General features: G+C 43.6%; 1 protein-coding gene across 1 annotated transcript; it reads right to left on the bottom strand.

Annotated features, from left to right (window-relative positions):
• Nucleotides 1-2,122: 2,122 nt before the first annotated feature.
• LOC133024691 (E3 ubiquitin-protein ligase pellino homolog 2) lies at nt 2,123-11,239 on the bottom strand. The gene is made up of 7 exons (XM_061091858.1): nt 11,010-11,239; nt 6,319-6,448; nt 5,812-5,913; nt 5,160-5,357; nt 4,426-4,611; nt 4,120-4,325; nt 2,123-4,021 (listed from the first exon to the last, which is right to left on the bottom strand). The coding sequence occupies exons 1-7, from the start codon at nt 11,087-11,089 to the stop codon at nt 3,637-3,639; spliced, it is 1,287 nt and encodes a 428-aa protein (XP_060947841.1). The 5' UTR covers nt 11,090-11,239; the 3' UTR covers nt 2,123-3,636.
• Nucleotides 11,240-20,036: the final 8,797 nt, after the last annotated feature.

Here is a 20,036-nt window from a genome sequence, read left to right as displayed (position 1 = left end):
CACCGGACAATTACAGGAGAATATGATATAAAATAATAGAAAATAGCTGTACAAAACACAGATGTATTTAAAGGAATGCATTGTTAACTGTGAGGTTTTGCCCTGTAGAAGGAGTGTCGGCTACTCAGTTGAGGAGAATGAGGTTTAATCATGTGGCATGAAGGTCAATCGATAGATATAATAAAACAGAAAGTTAGGGACGAGCTAATGATGTTACTGGTGGTGTTAAACAACCTGATGCCACGCTAAAATACATTATGCGTCAGACTCTTTCACTAAATTCTAAAAACAAATTTTAAAAAAGGGAAATTGCATATGGACACCTGTAACCCACAGAGGGTTTGAATAAAAGAATAGAGCAAAGGAGAAGTGAAAGAAGAGTGAGCTAAACAAGAAGCCAATGAGGGTGCTGCAACGCTTCTCCCATCCACATGCCAATGTGTTACATTAACTGTCGATTACATCATCTTCAAAAGCAGGATTCACTGGATTTGGCCTGCGGAGTAAAGGGCAGCTGATCGAGATGTTTTCCTTGCCTTGTACTGCAGTAAGACCCGTATGGGACTGAACCTGGACATGTGGAGATCTTCTCTCTCTACCCTCGTCTCACATCGGTTCTGCTACACAGTATCAATCTCGCTGTTATTTAACATCTAGTCTCAAAGTGTCTTCTACCTTCGGGCGTGGCCCGCCGTGAATCTGAAATCACCAATCCTGAGCGACAGTAATTATCAACACTGCGTCAGTTGTCCACCGCATTCAGCCGAGCTTAAATCTTGTATTTAGACTTCATATGGAAAAATACAGGGTTCTGAGAACTCTTGGTAGCTTGAGTTGTTCCACTAGCGGCTAAAATCAGACTGAATATAAAGATGGATGACATGACAGCTCCTCAAAAGTGAAGCCAAGCACCGTGATCGTAGTATATGGGTCTGGTCACATATGAATGTGAAGCGAAAATAGGTAGCTACTGTTTTATTACAATTCTCACTCACACAGGTTGGAAGTGAACTGGATTCAAAAGTTCATCTCTGAAATATTCACTTGTGTGTGACCATACAGGTAACCTGACTCACGATTGGTCAAGTGCACAAATCAACCTCGACATCTTAAGTCCATCTCCCAATCGCTACGACTCAGACCCTGGCTACAAATGCAAAGAAAGCGGCGTTCATACACAAGGTATTTTGTCTCCGTCTGGAAATTGGAAGGATGTGGAGACCGGTCGTCCATCTTTATTTACAGTCTGGTCTAAATACAAAATGTAAACACGCGTTGACGTGGACATCCCTCTGCAGTGAATTGTTTTTGGTGGAAAACATTAGCATAGTAGTACAAAGTGGGATTTGATGGTTCTCATTCACAAATGTCACACATCTATCAAGTATGAGGTTTTTGTTCTCAGGCTCTCGGTCTTTGTTTCTTTTAAAGACGTCTTCCAAAAAAAAAGGAAATAAAAAAAATATAACCCCTTAACTAAAATGCTGCAGTTTTGACAGCAGAGTACGTGGAAGACATCTTGGTCTGCAACAAACCCTCTGAGCATGAATAACAGGTTGGCAATCCACCGTGCAAAGTTTTTTTGGAGTACGTGTCTGTGTAGTGTACATACTGTATGTGTACGTTCAGCACATGCAAGCGAGACACAAATTCCACGTGAGTGTGTGTGTGTGTGTTATCAATTATACGTCTTCCACACTTGAGGCTATTATTGAAATCATCAGACTCTTTTGAGCTAGTTCACCAGGCTACACCATAATATTCAGTTACAAAAATAGTATCACAATATAGACCATTCAATATGAGCACCAGGGAAGGCTTAACATAGCCTGAGTATTTGGCTACATTCATTGTCTGGGCAATGTTTTATGGTAGCAGTGTGTTAACGTGTGTTTGTTGGACACAGTGTTGGCAACGTTTTTTTTCTCACTCACAAGCTCTCCTACATCTACCACACGATAATATTCGGAAACATACAGAACTTTGCTTACACTGAGTAACAACGGTTAACTCAAACCAATTATCTGTTAGAAAAATAGTTTTTTTCTATCTTTTTTTCCATTTTAACACTGAACATCTAAAAGAATTCCCCCCCGCTTCCCCGGATAAATCCCCTCCCCATTTCCTAACAAAATAGTTTTCTTTGAAATAACCAAACAAAACAAACAAAACAAAAGTTTTTCTTTTGAGGTTATGCTAGGTCAAACCGCTCAGACGCTCCGTCACACTAACGCAGAGCCTGTTAATCAGAATGCAGTAACCAGAAGTGTGTTCAATTTCATTTAACAATCCTAAATGCTTATATGTGATGACATGATTTCTGTCGGCATGATGTGGCTGCTTCATGTATTTGAATTGATGGGGTTTGCCACAGTGGATCAACATCCACATGGGATTTGGCATGAGCTTTGTGTCGTTCCTGACACAACCTGGGTTCAGGGGAGCCGAGGATCAAACATACAGCCCTGCAGCCATCATGCTCCATCGCGAGATCCATGGCCCCCCCTACTGGATGCATTTAAAAATATATTTTCACTGATTCAGTTGCTCGTCTTTAAAATGTCAGCCTTTGGTTACATCACACTTACTAAGATACCTGGTTACCTGGTCTACGACCTCGTGTAGAAATCAAATGAATTGTGGTATTGAACACGCCTCTGGTTGAGCCCTTAACCTGGAAACCATTTCAGCCTCGTTATATGTGACCAGCGCTGACACAACACTTGGCTAAACATAGCACAACATTTAGCTTATCTATGAGAGTGCTTTTATTGCTTTAGGGGGTTATGAAGTGGCGTTTACCCAGTTTTAGTCCCAGCCCTTGTTTATCCTTTGTCTGCTCGATAATCTGGATAAGACTTGTCCTTACATAGCATGAAGTGCTCCCTCTGGTGCTTCAGTGCTAATCAAAGAGTCTGCAGGTTCTACCTCCAAGCTAATGGTAAACAGGGGGGGTCTCGTTCATCGTGGGCCTGTGCATAGGTGTCACACTAAATGGATATTTGAATACAAACAATGATTTTAAAAGTGGTTAATCATTTCCTCTTCACGGAACAACCTTTGATCCCTCGCTCATTTAACACAGGTACTTATCAGACAGCCTGTTGAGTGCAGCTATGAATATGAATCAGCTGGGCATTCAGGTTAGCGAGGAAGTCAGGATGCAAACGAAGGTGAAAGTGGTGGATATTAAATCTGAAAGTGGAGACTATGATGTCAAAATTCATGATTCACTGAGTGAGACACTTCACACGAAACCTAATGGTGGAGATCAGGCTCTTTTGGGTATTTTCAGAGAGGTTTCTGGGTAAATCGGCTTGTGAGACCAGCAGACTCTTGAAGAACAGAGAAGGGGACCTCAGGTATTTCAGAATAAATACTGTTCACATGGCAGTATGGATTATTCTGCCACTATCCTCATCATCCTATACCAATTAACAGCGACTGAAGGATAAACAAGACACAGGATTCTTCAGCATGGACCTGTGTTCACTGACAACGTTTGAATACTGACTGCAGAACACATATGCTTTAATAACGCGAAAAATGACGTTAAGCACTCCAACTTAATTAATTTTCCATACTGACCAATATTTGCGACATGAATGGTTGTTGTTATAGTGGTTGCAGTGGTGACTAGTCGATGGGACCCTGGAAGATGAGCCGAGTCCAGCCGGGGGTGTTGAGGGCACTGGAGCAGAAGGGGCAGACGGGTCTGAAGGCGTGGGTCCCGTGGGGCAGTGGGGTCTCTGCCCAGTACCTGACTGTCTTCTCTGAGCAGACGTGACCGCACGGAACAAAACCGTGAGTGGGAGAGCCGGCGTCAACATACACAGCCGGCTCACAGCCCAGCCACAGGGGCACGTAGGGACCCACACTCCTGCACAGGGGACATTCTCGGCGGGTAGTGGAGCCCTCGCCCTCCCCCGGGTGCTCCTCCCTCTCAGATCTCTGGCCCCAGTCGTGGCGTCCATGGACGTGGCCGCAAGTGAGGTAGACCCAGGGTTGACGTTCTTCAAGGCTACAGTAAAACATCAACGTTTCTTGTCAGTAGTAGTTGGTAATTTAGACATGACGGTAACACACAATCCATTGTATGAACAAGCACTAAAGACTGACCTGTGGCTGCGTGGCAGGCTGGGGAAGGCCAGTGTGCTGAGGCCGACAGGACACTGGGGGCGGGACGCATTGAGCTCCTGTCGAAGTGCTTCCAGGTGCCGCAGGGTGGGCGCACGCATGAGCCCCTCGCCCGTACGCCACAGCAGGGTGGCACCACACAGGTCAACCAGGGAGCCGTCTCGTAGTGCGCTGCTCTCTCCCTCTGCCTGGATACAGAGACGCACACAAACCAAAAATAAGCCTCACACCACCTTCATGGGGTCAAAAAGCGAAACGGACGTGGCAACCTAAACAGTGGTGACTCACCAGTTTGCCCCGGGTGGGACCGGAGCGCGTCTCCCTAAGGGCGTAGACATCACCGCAGACAGAGATCTCCCTCCACAGCCCCTGCTTCGGCTCCTCTGGAAACCCCTCTGGATGCATCACTAGAACCCCGTTGGTGGTCAAACCGTCCATGTGTCCATCAGGGTTTTTCCATTTGGTTGCTTTTTCCTGGGGTGGCACAGACGTGAGCACGTATAAATGATTCATGATATCATATAACGTTGGTTTTAGCTCAGATTTTCCTAACTGTTTTAGCCCCTGACCTCAGAGACTTAGGACCCCCATTATCCCAGAGGATATTGATTTGAGCTACTTTGCATAAAATTCTCCCCAGTGCACATGTTGCAATATATCTTATGGTCCAGTTAATTAACCTGCTGCAACTATCATGACTAATATGTTATAATCAGCTCAGTGGTCATGGGCACAGATAATATCACAAGTTTGATAAAATATTTTTATTTGCATGGTTTTCTCTTAGATTGGAATACTACTTTTAATCTTTTATAACAATTAAGGCTAGAATATTCTATTAAAAATGGTTTTAAATTGTAATTGATTTACAGAAATCATATCACAAGCCCAAAGCTGTCAAGAACCCTAAATTGAGAACCATCTATCGAAAACACACACCTTGAGTTTGTCAGTATTTCAAACAGCTACAATCCTTAGCTCTTATCAGACACCTCTATTGGCTGGAATATCAGAGTACTCACTCCTAGGAAGATATTTTTGGAGGAGTCGAAGCCTGCGGCGTAAATGCGTGCAGTGTAGGGTGGGCTGCGTTCGCACACGACTCTGCAGGCAAAACGTGAGATCGTGCTGGGAGCAATGGAGGGGTCCTCCCCCTCCTTCCCCCCTCCAGAGGTGTCTGTCACCACAAAGTCGATGGGACTTTCTGTGGAGCGTCCGATCTGTGGGGGCAGACACCGAGAAGCGTTTTGTGAAGAACATTTATCAAAACAAAGTGATATTCAGAATTAAAAGTGGTGTACTGTCTGTTAACATACTGTTGATGATGATTGTGGCTTTTAATGTGTGGGTAACTTGAATGAAAGATTCATTGTTTTCTGAAAACAAAATGAATCTGTGATACTATTATATGAGCAAAACCTGGTGTATAAAAATAGACTTTGATGGAGATTTTCCTCACGAGAATTTATTTTTACTTCTTAATGGATCTGAACCAAAATAATCTACTGACAAGAAAAAAACTGCTTTGTTGAGATTACATAACAGCTTTTTTTGGTAGAAAAACAGCTTGTGATCACAAATTTGAGCTAATTTGTGTAGTTACCGTATCGACCATTATTCCCGAAATTTTGTATAGAAACATTTGACCCTGTTTTGAGTTTCTCAATGTGTTACCTGGAACATGTCTGTGTTGTTGTCGTGGCAGTACTCCACCACCACGGTCTGGTTACGGGACAAGGTGAAAGAAATGCTGTGCTGCCCCCTGCTGTGTACGGCCTGCAACAACAACAACAGCAAGCAGGATGAGTGGATGAGCTCATCTTCTGGGACAGTCTTTTATCTCTTCAAAATCCACAAACGCCAAGAAAAACGAAACTGAAGAAAACATGGTCAATTCATAATTGTAAAAACAAAGTAATATTATGCTTAATGTGGTAGTAGCATGTCACAATGAGCGCATGATGGTAAAACCTGTCTTAACATTTTTTTCTTTAATTCATCGTTTCTCTGTCCCCATTTATGAATGCAGACATGCACGCATACGACAGAGAGTGACAGAGCACACACACCAGTCGTCATGCTGAGTCATCCATCCTCTGGCCCATTAAGGAAAGAGAAGGGAGTCACAGGAAGGAAAGGAATGCTCCACGCTGATAAAACACACAGCAAACACACATGTACCTTGCTGTCCTGTGGCGTGTTGAGGATGTGCACCGCACTGGGCTTGACGCCGTTGGCCTTGGCCCTTCGGTACAGAGCGAAGCGACTCTTTCTGCGCCCCCGGTCTCCGGTTGGAAGAGAACCATTGTACCTGCGGAAAGACAATGCACAGGACGGAAATAAGGACATCACACCCAAATGAACCAGATGAGACCAGAATACAACTCAGAGACAACACGTACACAAGTTCACACATTCATCCCATTCACATTGTTTCATGGAGAATGCCTCATGGTGGAAAAAACACAGTGATCTTGTTTGCATACTGAAAAAAGTGGAGCTAGCTTGTTGTTTAACTTCTATTTAAAGTGAAAAGTATTTTCAGCAAGCTTGAATAACTTTATAAACAGAATCACAGTTAACAGTTAAGCTGCAGTTCGCTTTGAGTGTGTGTTCTAGTTTGGACATAAAGAGCTTTAGGAGTGGTCAATAATGTTTTCTAGACAGAGCCTTTTAAAAACCAACATGAATATATTCTCAGTTTTCCTTTTTTTTTTATTGAAATTACTGTGTAATGATCATGTTAACTTCTCTCTAATGTCAGAACTAACTGAAATCTGGACATTGTCCTTTTTTTTTGAAGCCGTGTTAAAACCAGATTTTTAGTCTGGGCTGACACAGGAGGCAGTATTCTGGTTTTCAGCTTCTGACTAATCAGCAGGACATGGTCTTTATTAAAACTATTCAGCGGATACCCCGCAGGCAAGAAGACTTTAAGAGGGACAATAACTGGTTTTACTGGCCTTCAAACTGCATCAGATCAGAGGGCATCTGGTTTGGCTCTGTTCTGAGTCAGTCAGTCCTGCAGCAGCGTGGGCTGACGACGCCACAGCCTGCTCGGACTACGTTTGTACCATGTAGCTCTGAAACGGTTTGATTCATTAAACTGTCTTTAAAAATAAAATCATTCCCTGACAGTTTTTTTTATATTTGATTAATTTGTTCATTAAATGCCAATAATCTTATGGTCGAATGCCAAAAAAACACAGCAGCCTTTCTTCATTTGTTTCATCAAAAATCTGAGTTTTTTGCTGCTGGACAGTTTATATAATATTTGTTTTAAGACATGACTCTTGGCTCTGGTGAGCTGTTTAGACATAAATCGGATCATCCGACAACAGAATAAACTGACTAATTGGTCAAAAAAAATTCTTAGTTGAAACCCAAAACAAATTTGAATTATTCATCTGACCTTACGTTGAAATTATTAGTATATTATGTCATTTGTGGTTTATCGGATAAACACATTTTCTAGGCAAAGTATTAGATCCATCTCTTTAAAAGGTAAATATTTTGAGTTTTGTAAAAACTACTAAACCGATAAGGGTGGGGCATGGGTGAAGGAAAAATTCGATTAAGGGTGGGTACTCTCCGACCGCCTTTTTAGTATCGGGGATTGATATATAACTGTTTTTGATGAAAAAAATAAGGCTGATTAATTTGCAGTTAAAATAATTGTTTGCTGTATTTAGCCAAACTAAAGGTTTTGCCCATATCTTTTGTAAATTAACATGACACATTGTTTATTGACTTCAGTTTCACTAGTACATTTTGTTAGTAAAAGTCTGTTTGTCTGTCTAAGAGAAGTTTATTGGCATTATACGTTTTAATGAACTAAACCTCTATGGATCTCAGAGACAGAATTCATTGACATCAACCACACGGAGAGAGCAGGGCAGAGAGTCAGTGGGCTGATGGTGAGATGATCGGGCATTCCACGTGGAAAACCCTTCAAACAGGCTGCATGTACTTGACATTAACTGTGGAGTCCAACTAAGGAGGATGACTCAGTGCTGCCGGCTCCGTCCACTGCCCTGCCTGTTAATTCAAATGCCGTCTGACAAGAGGAGGACTGGGTCAGTAAAGACAGACATATGAGGACAGAGCTCTGAGGGTTCTGGTGCGAAGGTATGAGATATGAAATGGGACCGAGGATAAGAGGGCACAGGAGAGAAAATCAGCTTAGAGAGAGCGAAAAAGGTGGCAAACGCACTGATGCAGAAAGAGAAGCAGTCAGAATCTATCCTGAGTATTAAAGAGAGAAAACTTAAGCTAAATGAATGACATGAGAATAAGGGAAGGGAAAGGATATGGAGGCAGGGAGGCATAAGGGTCGGAGGAAAAGGACACGGTAAGAGCTATGTGAAGTGTGCTGGGCAGCCATGGCCTGCATCACGCATGTGTGCACATCATAAAGCACAATATGAAATATTCACTCCTTCTGCCCCTCGACACAGGGTTTATTTTTGTTGAGGGCAAGGCACCGAGGAGAGCTGCTCCTGTAAAAAGTCAGCACTCAGCAAAACCCAGAGAGGCTGGCGGAGAAAGGACTGGGTGTGAGGCGGAGGAATGCGACTGAGACTGTTAACAGGGGCTGTGGCTGAGATAAACAGGTGTGGGGGGAGATAGCCAGCAAAGACAAGAGGGTGTTTTTGCATGGCGACGGGAGCGGGTCACGGGGTAGAGGTGGATGGAGCGATGCCGGGGGGCTGCTGGGACAGGGGCCGTGCCGCCGTACACAGTGTCCAGGCTAACTAAGGTAATGAGCGATGGCAGGCAGCCACTGCAAAGATCACATGGTCGCACTGGAGCTGCAATCGACCACACGGCGCACGCGATCATTACGGCCGACAGATGCAAATTCAAACCACGCTTGCACAAAACAGGCCAGGAAAACATGACATGTGACAGGAAGCAGGCGAGAGAACAGCCTGTTCTGATGCTGGGAGTTACCTGCTGTATGTTTGAGCACATAGGGTGGTCAAGGGCCAGAGTCATAATAAATCAAATCAATATAGTTGATAACCTAAGTAATAATATGATATTCAAACCAACAGCCTGATATGATTGAGTTATTTTTAACATACTGCATGTAGCTTTTATAACACAATAATACCAGACAGTCTTTCAAATGTAGGCCCACAAGGAGGAGAACTATCAAACCTTCTCAATTTTAGTATCTGGGAGATGTTTTTGGACTTTGTTAAGAATGGTGACATTGAAGAGGCATTGGAAATGTGAAGTGACTAATCTGGTGTGAAGAATGTGTGCTGTGCTCTGTTTCTTGTTAGTGACTGTATTCTATTTTACATTTTTTTGTACTTGAATTTATGTTGTAATCAAATCTGAGCAATTTCTGTGACTTTTGTATTATTTATTTCCATTTATGCTGCCATATGTTCAGGTTGGGGAAGGGTCTTATATGTATGTAAATTGATGTAAATGTTTAAAACTATATAAGAACAATAAATATAGGTTTAAAAAAAATAAATAATATGATATTCAAACCAACAGCCTGATATGATTGAGTTATTTTTAACATACTGTATGTGGCTTTAATAACACAATAATACCAGACAGTCTTTCAAATGTAGGCCCACAAGGAGGAGAGCTATCATAACCCACAAGCCTTTGGCCATCACTCAAACCATACCTCAACCGTTACAGTTTAAAAGCGAGCCAACACAAAGTGCATTTCCTACAAATCGAAGAGGCACATTAAGCATCTCGCCACAAACCGCAGGGTGCGCTTGTGTGTATTTTGCATGGCTGGAAATCTACCATTTGCATCAAGCGATCATTTCCTCAGCCTCCTCAGAGGGTGTGAAGGCCGGCTCTGTTCACAGAGTCAAACGACGGGAAGGACGACTCATCAGTATTCTGATACAGGCGGCCTGCAGCCTCCTAACTCCACGTCCAGCCAGAGGGGAAGCAATAGGCCATTAGGTCAGTTATCTTTGGCATACACAGGAAGCGCTGCGTGACTCTGCGTGTAGGAGTGGGAGTGTGTGTGTGTGTGTGTGTGTGTGTGTGTGTGTGTGTGTGTGTGTGCTGTGACATTTCTGGTCCCTGCAGACCACCAAGCACAGCATGGAGGATGAAGGGGTGGGAAATTCAGTGGAAGCTGGTGGCTGTCATCAGCACATCCGGCCCCACTGTGTGGCTGGTGATGTAGGGAGGCTTTATTCCTCCTCCTCCTCCTCCTTCCTCCTCCTCCTCCTCCTCCTGCTTCTCCTTCCTCCTCGGCATGGATGGTCATCTGGATGCAGGCGCCGTCTTCCACAGCCACAGACTCCACAGGCTTTAAATCATACATGGCAACCTGCATGTTCCTCCACACGCGATGATATCACCCTCCTCTGCCTCACTATCGCAGATCCAGCATAGTATGACATCATTGGGATTTTCAGGGAGAGCAATCCAGCCCTCCCATCCCTCCCTCCCTCCCCTCCCTCCCTCCATCACCACCCCCGACACAACCATTGATGAAAAAGCGGCTACATCTGTGTGGCCTCATGCACCATGGCTACAACATGTATGTAGCTTCACACATACGAAGCATACTTGATGCTGGAAACCCCCACAGGGAAGAGAAGATGGCTTCCTGTGATAAAGTTAGTTTGTAACATTACTACACCTCCCTGGCGGTGGTGTGTAATAAACGAGCTGGTACTATAAAGGTTTCCAGCCCGAATAAAACACCCTAACAGCCATTTGTTTTAACAAGAACAACCATGAGCTCACACGTCATCTGTGGGTTTATTGTGCCGATGCTAATGCTACACACTCAAGGTTAATGGAGGGTTTCTCCATCCCACACGTTTCTTACTATAGCTCCAGGTTAAAGAAAAAAACAAAAAAGGCAGACTTACCCCAAAATGACCAGTTCGCCATATTTCACCGGGTCTTTAACGGGCACATCGTCGTCTCCGTCTTTTTTCGGTGAATTCATCAGACTGGACTTGCTCCAGAAGAAAAAATAATTAAAAAAAAGAATGTATATATAGATGTGTCTGTGTCCGCGTCCAATGGCAACAGTGGTGGTGAGATAAAACAATGCTAACACACTCCTCGCAAACTGTAGACAAGTGGTATGCGGGTTTGGAATCTCTCAAAGTTTGCCCGCAGTTCGGTAAAGTTTCCCGGGACTTCTGGCGGCGTGTTTTCTGGTTTTAGTCCCGTGAAGGAGCATCTTTTCCGGGGTTTTGTGCCAGTGGGGAGCGAGTTTGTAACACGGCGAATCTGTTCAGTAGCATCGGATACAACAACGGCTAACGGCAGGGAGTGGAGCGCACCACGTTTTCATGTAGGGGTGCTCGCTCGAAAACCTTCTTAAAATAGTAGATTCAATCACTTCTTCAAAGATCACTATTCAACTATAAGCTTTGTATCAAAGTCGAAACTATTTATTATTGGGCAGCAGCAAAGCACATATTATTAATTCAAGATGTATATACTCTGGTGCGTGTGAACACCCCTGTGGAAGCAGAACATGGACGTATCCTGGAGGAGACGCTGGCTCCCACAGATGGAGTAAAATGAGGGATTTCAAAAATCCAGAGGAAGTGCCCACGTCCGCCGGCACGTGAACACGTACCGGTGCCTTTAAAGTGACACGAGAATGCATTTCGGTTTTAATGAGTGGAAATCGTGTTGCTCTGATCTGGTGGGTGCTTATGCAGGCTGACGTAAAGAGATGCACGGAGGGGGTGTGGTGTAAGCCAGGATGTGGGTCACCATTGCGCCCCCCGACCAGACACCCACTCTTCCCCCTGTCTGCAGCTCGTGTGGGAGTTGGGACACGGATGTAGGCCGACTGGAGCCCACTGTCCATCTCTCATTCTCTCCCACCCTCACTAGCACACACACACACATGCACACACACACATGCACGTCTCTCTATAGTTGATGACTCATTGACATAACACATTCCCTAGTCTGCCCCTTACCCTATAACTAAATCCCTAACCCTAACCTAAACCTAATTCTTACCCCAAAACCAAGTTTTAACCATCAAATAGCCCTTTGAATTTGTGAGGACCAGCCAAAATGTCCTCACAATGATGGTTTTGAACCAAAACTGGCCCTCATAACAATAGATAGACATGCACACACACACAAAGGGGTAAGCTCAAACTGGTCTTCACAAATATATCAGTACAAGTACACACATACTAGGCCTATATACCTAAACCTCAGCTTTTAATATAATGGAAATTACTAATATTGGCCATATCATATCATAATATATATGTGATACTGTCCTATAGGTTACAAAAAGAGGTAAAAAAAACCATATACGTACACACAGACACACACACAGGCAGCCAACCCTATTGGGATTTTGCATTGACTTCCATTCATTGTTGAAAGCATAACCAAAACCTTATTCCGAACCTTAAACCTGACAAATTCACACCTAACCTGAACTTTAACCAAAACACAATTAAAACCAGGGCCATTTGGTCTCCCACACACTCACACACACAATGAGAGAGAGAGAGAGAGAGAGAGAGAGAGAGTGAGAGAGAGAGAGAGAGAGAGAGAGAGTGAGAGAGAGAGAGAGAGAGAGAGAGAGAGAGAGAGCCCTAGTGTGTATCAACTCATAGTGCTGTGCTAGCCACATGAGGGCAGTGTACTTCAGCTGCGAAGTATATTATCTTTCCAGTTTCAGGATAAAGTTAGTGGAATGGAGCTACTTACCCCAACATGGTGGATTGTTGTCTGCCCTTTAGTTCAGACACAGCGGTTGTGTTGTCACATTTTCCTTCCAACATCCCTGGCACTTGTTGCAGCTAATTGTTATTTGATGAGACAGAGAGCGAAGCCCTCCCTGCAGGCTTTTTTGGACAGAACCCAGATCAGTGGTGTCATTAACAGAATCTGCTCTGTCTCCCTGGTGGCATGGCCGCCCTCACCTGGAACAGTAGCCTACTTTTACAGTATGTCCTGGAGTGCTGGTGGAACGTGTAGTGGCTTGTGTGCAGAGTTAGACACGGAGGCGCTGTGCAATAATGTGCATGACCTTGCAGTGTGTGGCGATGGTGTTGGAACTGGCTTACAATTGTGTCAGTGTCACTTTAATAATAGCTTGTGCAAATTCACAGATATGATGTCAACTTCAAAATGGAAATGGCTGTGCCCTTGCTAACACGTTAACTAAAGTGCTGCAATCATGATTAATACGCTTATTCAAATGTAACCTTTCAAACAGTCAGTGCCTCACAAAGAGGAAGAATAAAAACGAGAATACAAAACGCCAAAGACAAGAGGCAAACTAATACAATGTGATTTAAAACAAAGACAGCAGATTCAATAAATACATAATTACAAAACGTGATGACCCTTACCCATGCCAATAAAAAATCAAAGATAAAAGAATAATCTCAAACACCATTTATAAGAAAAGAAAAAAAAACAGTTGATGAACCTAAAAGAGTCATGAGTCAAGAATGGGCTTCAGCAACCAAACAGCCACACCCTTGTTCCATGAATGACAGCCCACTGCAGTCACAGAGAAACTGATCAACCAGCCCCAGTGCTGACTCAGAGCGTATCACAAGTTTAACTGCCAGCACACATCACATTTCTCCTGCAATACTCAGTAGAAACTGGATGGACCAGATGTGCGTGCATGTGTCGTGCGTGAACGTTTCTTTCTTTCCCTCTGCAGGATTAAGGTCACACCCTCCTCACTTCTTTCTTTCTCTCTCCCTTCATCCCTCGCTTTTGCTCTCTGCCTCTTACTCTCTGCTTTTCTCTCTGTCTTTCCCGGTTCTTGTTTGGCTAGATGTCAGCACAAAACAAAATAAAAAAACGTTGCATAGAAAGAATCCGGACTGCGCCCCTTACTTTTATGCTCATCATAATCAATCAGCAGGGCAGGGATCAACTTCCATCTGGGATTATATCTTTGTGTAACTTTAGCAGGAATTTAAAGAATTCTCTGATCTCATGAATAGGAAAAAGAACACAAAAAACATAATCAATCCCCAATAGAGAACTCCTCATTTCACTGAGGTCATAGCACATGTCCAGTTGTAGAGCAGGAGGAGGTTTCCTCTTGTTTCAACTTGTTTAAGGATACTTAGCCGAGCAGATGCTTCTTTTCTCTTATAGAGCTGCAGCGAGTCTCCTCTGTTAATAAACCGTCTTCCTGCTCACATCACCCCACTGCCACCGATAGACAGGGAAGCTTTTAATATACACTGTCTTTCCATGGTGTCCTCTGATCTCATAGTTAAAGCTATGAACACAGAGTGATGTTGATTGATTAAAGGAAATTGGATATGACATTTCTGATTGAGTTTTGTTCTGTGACGGCCTCATCAGCCGGACAGATTCACATGAGTGAAGATCTCTGATGCTGTGGCGTTGCAAGTGGCTGCAGCCCAGTGACTGCTGTATTCACCGTTCATAAAATATATAATTATAAATTCTTTAATCGACTTGCATGAAAAGAGAGCACCTAGGCAGCCAATTGCGAAGGAAGTTGCACCCCGTTTGTCTGTACCACAGCGTGTAGTATAAAATGACCTTGCTGCATCACAGAAGTTGTCTAAAAACCATATTAGGTGAGACCGCGGCAGATCGGACCCTGGGCCTTAATTGTGCACATGCGGAATGCATTACCCCTGCTATCATTATGTAGCTTTTCTCAGGCTGTAGTTCAAGTCAAGCAAAACGCAGGAGAAGGGGTGATCGTTGATAATTTAGAGGTAGATGCTTGAATATGGACATTTCTTGGAGGAACCCTTCTCCTGCATGTTTGAAATATAAGAATATCTAATGATAGATCCTAATACAGCACACGTCTCAGTATATTCTTAAATGATAAATGTATGTATGCATGTAATAATAACATGGGGGAAAGTCAATGATGAGAACAAAAGAATATATCACATTATTTAATACAGAGAAGATGAATAGATTAGGAAAATTCTCCTTTTACACATGTATGTACACATATAATTGCATGATACTCTTAATGCATTGGTATTTTGGCTCAGGAGCCTGTTTCATTGATGTACACAATCGGACGCAGCTCATGATTAATGGGACTTCTGGATTTTTTCCCTACTGTTTATACGTAGATGCCTCTGGTCCCACCTCGGCGCTCTTGAATTCATCACCTGACGATTATTCAAAAGATGAAACCAGATATTTGTCGAAGAATGGTGTGTAAGGAGTGGCGATAGATCAATTTAGACCACTTAGACGTGCTACAGCCATCTGCTGCGGCGTCTTTGTAAGCGTTGCCATAGAGACAAGAGCAAACAAAGACAAGGTATTTCTGTCATTTAGCAGCCCTGTCTCCTCTGTGTGTAGTTACAGCTAAACTGCTGAGGCAAACCCTTTTTGAAGTCGTGCACACCAAGCAGGATAACAGCAGTTATTATTAAACCATATTGTCATGCATTGTTTTTCTCCTCTCGTGCACTGTGCACAGGCATCACTTTGTGCTTGTGTAAGAGCGTGTGGCCTTGGTTGTAACCTACCTGTCCTACCTGCGATGCATGAGTGCACACTTGCATGCTGGGTGTGTCTGTGTGTCTGTCTGTGTGTCTGTCTGTGTGTGTATTGGACAAACTCCCTGGACCTGAGGGGGCGGCTGTCTCCTGCATGGAGCAGACATGATGCTGCAGATGGCTCAGCATATTACACTCATCTGTGTGCACACAGACACAACAGGCTCCACCAGTGATTTTGTGGCGGCCTGCAGGGGCGACTAATTGTGTACACAAGCAGGTTTGTTGCAAAACACTAAAACGGCATCACAAACAGTTGCAGTTGCACTGTGCATAAGTGTGAGATCATGTGAGAGGCAGGAGATAAGGAAGTCATGTGACGGCCTCGTAGAAACAATGGAGCAAATAAAGTTGTTGCCCATGTGACTGACAACCTTTGTGGTCTGTTGGTAAGGAAATGCACTGCATGTATTCCAGTGTCTCGGTTTCAAAGAGGTTTTTCATCCTAGCCCTGGGAACTAAAAGACAGACAAACGCACCAGACAAGAACCACATTAGGGATTACCATGTAACTTAATGGAAGGATGCAGAGAATAATTCATGGATGGAGATGAAATATTAAGTAGACGGATATTTATCAGTATGTGCAATTAAGTGCAGATCCAAGTAAAAATCTGGATCTAGTGACTTTAAATGGTGGTTTCATAAGGGTTCTGTTGGGCCTTGGGGCAGTGGTTAGCACTATTGCCTCTTACTTATTGGAGTTTGCGTGTTCTCTGCGTGGGTTGTCTCTGGGTACTCTGGCCTCCACCCACAGTCTAAAGACATGCGGTGTGGGGATTAGGTTAATGAGAGACTGGGAGATGTGTGAATGAGTTTGTTTCTGTATCATAGCCCTGTAATATGCTGGCGGCCTGTCCAGGGTGGACCCCACCTCTCGCCCAATGTCAGCGGGGATTCGCTCCAGCTCCCCCTGCGATCCTCAGAGAGTAAGATAACTGACGGACAATCTATCACAAGGGCTGAATAGAACACAGAGGAACGTTTGAACACTGTAATACAGGGACAACAGGAAACCTTGTCCCAGTGCATGAGGCTGCCTTTATAGATCATAAGGCCTTTTAGTTGGATCACTTCAGCTCAGATTAAACAGTGACCAGTGAGCTGAGACAATTGCTTTTAGTCCCTTCACAAGTCACTGAGCTCTATGTAGCACCTGCCAGCAACCTGCCTTACATGTACATGACCACAGACGCCACACACACACACACACACACACACACACACACACACACACACACACACACACACACACACACACACACACACACACACACACACACACACACACACACACACACACACACACACACACACACACACACACACACACACACACACACACACACACACACACACACACACACACACACACAGCTGAGCTATGAGCACAAGAAAGCAGATGGCTCCTCAGACAGGTCATTAGTAAGAGCCGATGGGGGGAGGCTGTGTGTGGTGGGTTATTTTTGGATTAGGTGTTGTGCTTTATTTATGGATGAAAGTTGTGGTATCGATAACTATTTCTATGTTTTTGTAAGTGGCCGGTTGCCAACGGGAACCTGAGGGAGAGAGCGAGCGAGCGGCATTGAGAATAATTGGCTCCCTGTTCAGCCAGACAGAATTCCAGCAGTCCTATTAATAATTACACAATGTGTGAATTTCAACCTTTAACCTGGGTTCAACCAGGTTTATTACAACAGCTTTCTAAAGAGTGGCTGAGACACTTGTTGCATCTGTAATCACTGCTCAGAATGAGGAAATAATTTGAGATATACATGTTGTTGATTATTCTCTTGCTGTCCGGGCTTGCATTCAAAGCAGTCACACACTAGGATTCCTATTTCTCAGTTGCAATACAGAAAATCAGTCTGTAATTACAGAGCTGTTTAACACACATATAATTAGCATCCGAATAACAATACTTACACCCCCATCCTAACTGTTTTATTTTAGAACCAGGCGCTCGGGCTCTATTGGTCTTAAATCTACTACAGTACGCTGCATATCATTATTTTTTTTAATCTCATTTAGTCCATCTGTTGCTGTAGCGTGCCAAGTGTCACACAGGAAGGTTGCAGCATATGTCACTTCCTGTCACAAACGAAAGTGCTGCTCAGAATTTATTCATCAGTTTGGGTCTGTATCTCAGAGGAAAAGTATTTTTCTATATAAAAAAATATCAACAGGCCTGAACTCAACTGTTGATTGGGACAAAATCCAGAAATCCGGTGTATATAACACCTTGGAAGGTATATGAGAAATATTGCTGACCCGACACGTTATTTTCATAAGTTCTGTGAGTGTGCACCAGTGTTCGGATCCTGAAAGACTTTTCCTCCAACCTGTCCAGGCTGTTTAAAATCAAGCGGCCTGGCTCACCTTAAAACCTCAGAAGTAAAGTAACAACAAAAGATCATACAAACCATCTCAAAGAAGATTATGAAAATAAAAATAAAATGCGCTGCTTCAAAGTTGATCAAAAACACATTTAAACGATGAAAACATTTAATATCCCATAAAGAATAAAATGAATATCCGCCATGTTTTTTCACGAAGAGAGAGAAGCTCATAGGTCACGTGTCCCCAGCCTCCTGACTACGTGGAATTCAGATGAATTCTAGTGCATTACTTTTAGTTGCATTTCCTACAAAACTTTAATGAGACCAGCCTGCACCTGTAACACTCTTAATGACATATCAAATTTGGCCTTACTTTAGAAGCAAAACACAAGCAACAAGGAACTGGTCGCAAATCGTTGGAGGCCTCCTGACTCCCTGTCTCTTCATGCTTGGGTTCTGACGTACCTGGACGTTGTGTGCTTGGGCGTGTCGGCTGCTCGAGTCCATGGAGCCGGGGGGGGGGGGGGTCATCTGTGGAGGCTTGGTGTTCGCTTTTGGTGTGGTACCCCTTTTTACCCTCTCTGTTTATTTGTTTGGAAGCAAGATTATGCAAAAACTTCAGGACATATTACTACTGGATGTATTACCATGAAACATGACGGGTCAGGGAGGAACATGTTAAATCTGGAGCATATCCAGAGCAGCAGACAGACCCAGGTATTTCCCTTAACACTTAAGGTTTTGAACAATTCATGGATCTTGAAAAAGCGAACTGGCATAGAGAACTGATGAGTGTGTGAAATTTGGTTGAGCTAGATTGAAGTTAAAGGGACTGTTGGGCCTTGACGGGGGTATGAGCTCTGCACCTTATGATACGCCTCTTTACCTGCTCCTATTTGCATATTTCCCGTTTATATTCTGTTTAAACCATTTTTAAAGGATGTGAAAAAGCTGTACTTTCAATGTATAGCTTCCATTAATTACATCTCTGAGGCTGAATTATTTCAGCGGCGCACAACCCTCCCACTGCACTACTTCCCCGCCAAGCGCAAACACGGGCCTCGGGCTCCCCATAATTATTAGCACATTGTCCGAGGCGGGAGGGAGGGAAATACAATGTGCGACACATTCTGACGAGCTCACAACTGCCTGGAAGCTGAATGTCACGGTGCATGCTGCTTTTACAACACTGTTTAAACGGGCCCCATGACAACCAAGACTTTCTGAGCTAGCAGCTCCGGCCCCTCCACCCCGTGATGAAGACCCTTTGTGTGTCCCAGTAGTGGATGTTGCAAACAGGAAATGCCCATAGAGACGACTGTGAGTATTCACAAGACACAGTATTTTATTTTTTTATGAAACAAAGGAAAGACTGAATTAAATGTGAACCTTATAACGAATTGCTCAATCATTGCTTGTTCAAGATTAGGCAGAAAGGTGTGTTGGCTTATTTTTTGTCCTGTTGCCCATGGCAATTGTAGGATACAGTGTTATAAAGGGTGCATAGAGGAGGATCTTGACAGTAAATTTGAGTTTCCTTCCTCTGGGTGATGAAATAAATATGCACCGAAAATATCCAGCAAACTAGAAGGGCCCTTGAAGAGCACTTACCTCCACCAAGGCCAATGCCCTATGTCACCTTGAAAGTGAAAAAGAAATTCCTGTAACTGCCCCTGATCCAGATATGCACAGTACTTCACAAAAATTCACAAAAATGCCCTATCTTAGCTAAAGAAAGTGAAACAGATTCCTGGATCTGCACCAAAATGTAATGGGTTCTTCCCTGACCCATAACACATAATTCCTCCAAGTCTCATGGAAATCCATCCTGTAGTTTAAGCAGGATCTTGCTTACTATCAAACAAACCAACAATATGCAGACTGTCGATAAACACAACCTCTTAGGAACAGGTATTTGAATTGTTTAAGTACAGACGACTGTACTCATAAACAAACCTTTCAACATTTTTAGATCAGGTGTTTTTTTCCCCTTAATGTTATATGCAGATGTACTTCGATCCCTCACTTTATA

The sequence above is a fragment of the Limanda limanda genome, chromosome 18, assembly GCF_963576545.1.
Source record: "Limanda limanda chromosome 18, fLimLim1.1, whole genome shotgun sequence".
Lineage (NCBI taxonomy): Eukaryota > Metazoa > Chordata > Actinopteri > Pleuronectiformes > Pleuronectidae > Limanda > Limanda limanda.
The sequence above is the reverse complement of the archived record's forward strand: the minus strand, read 5'-3'. Positions and strand labels throughout refer to the sequence as shown.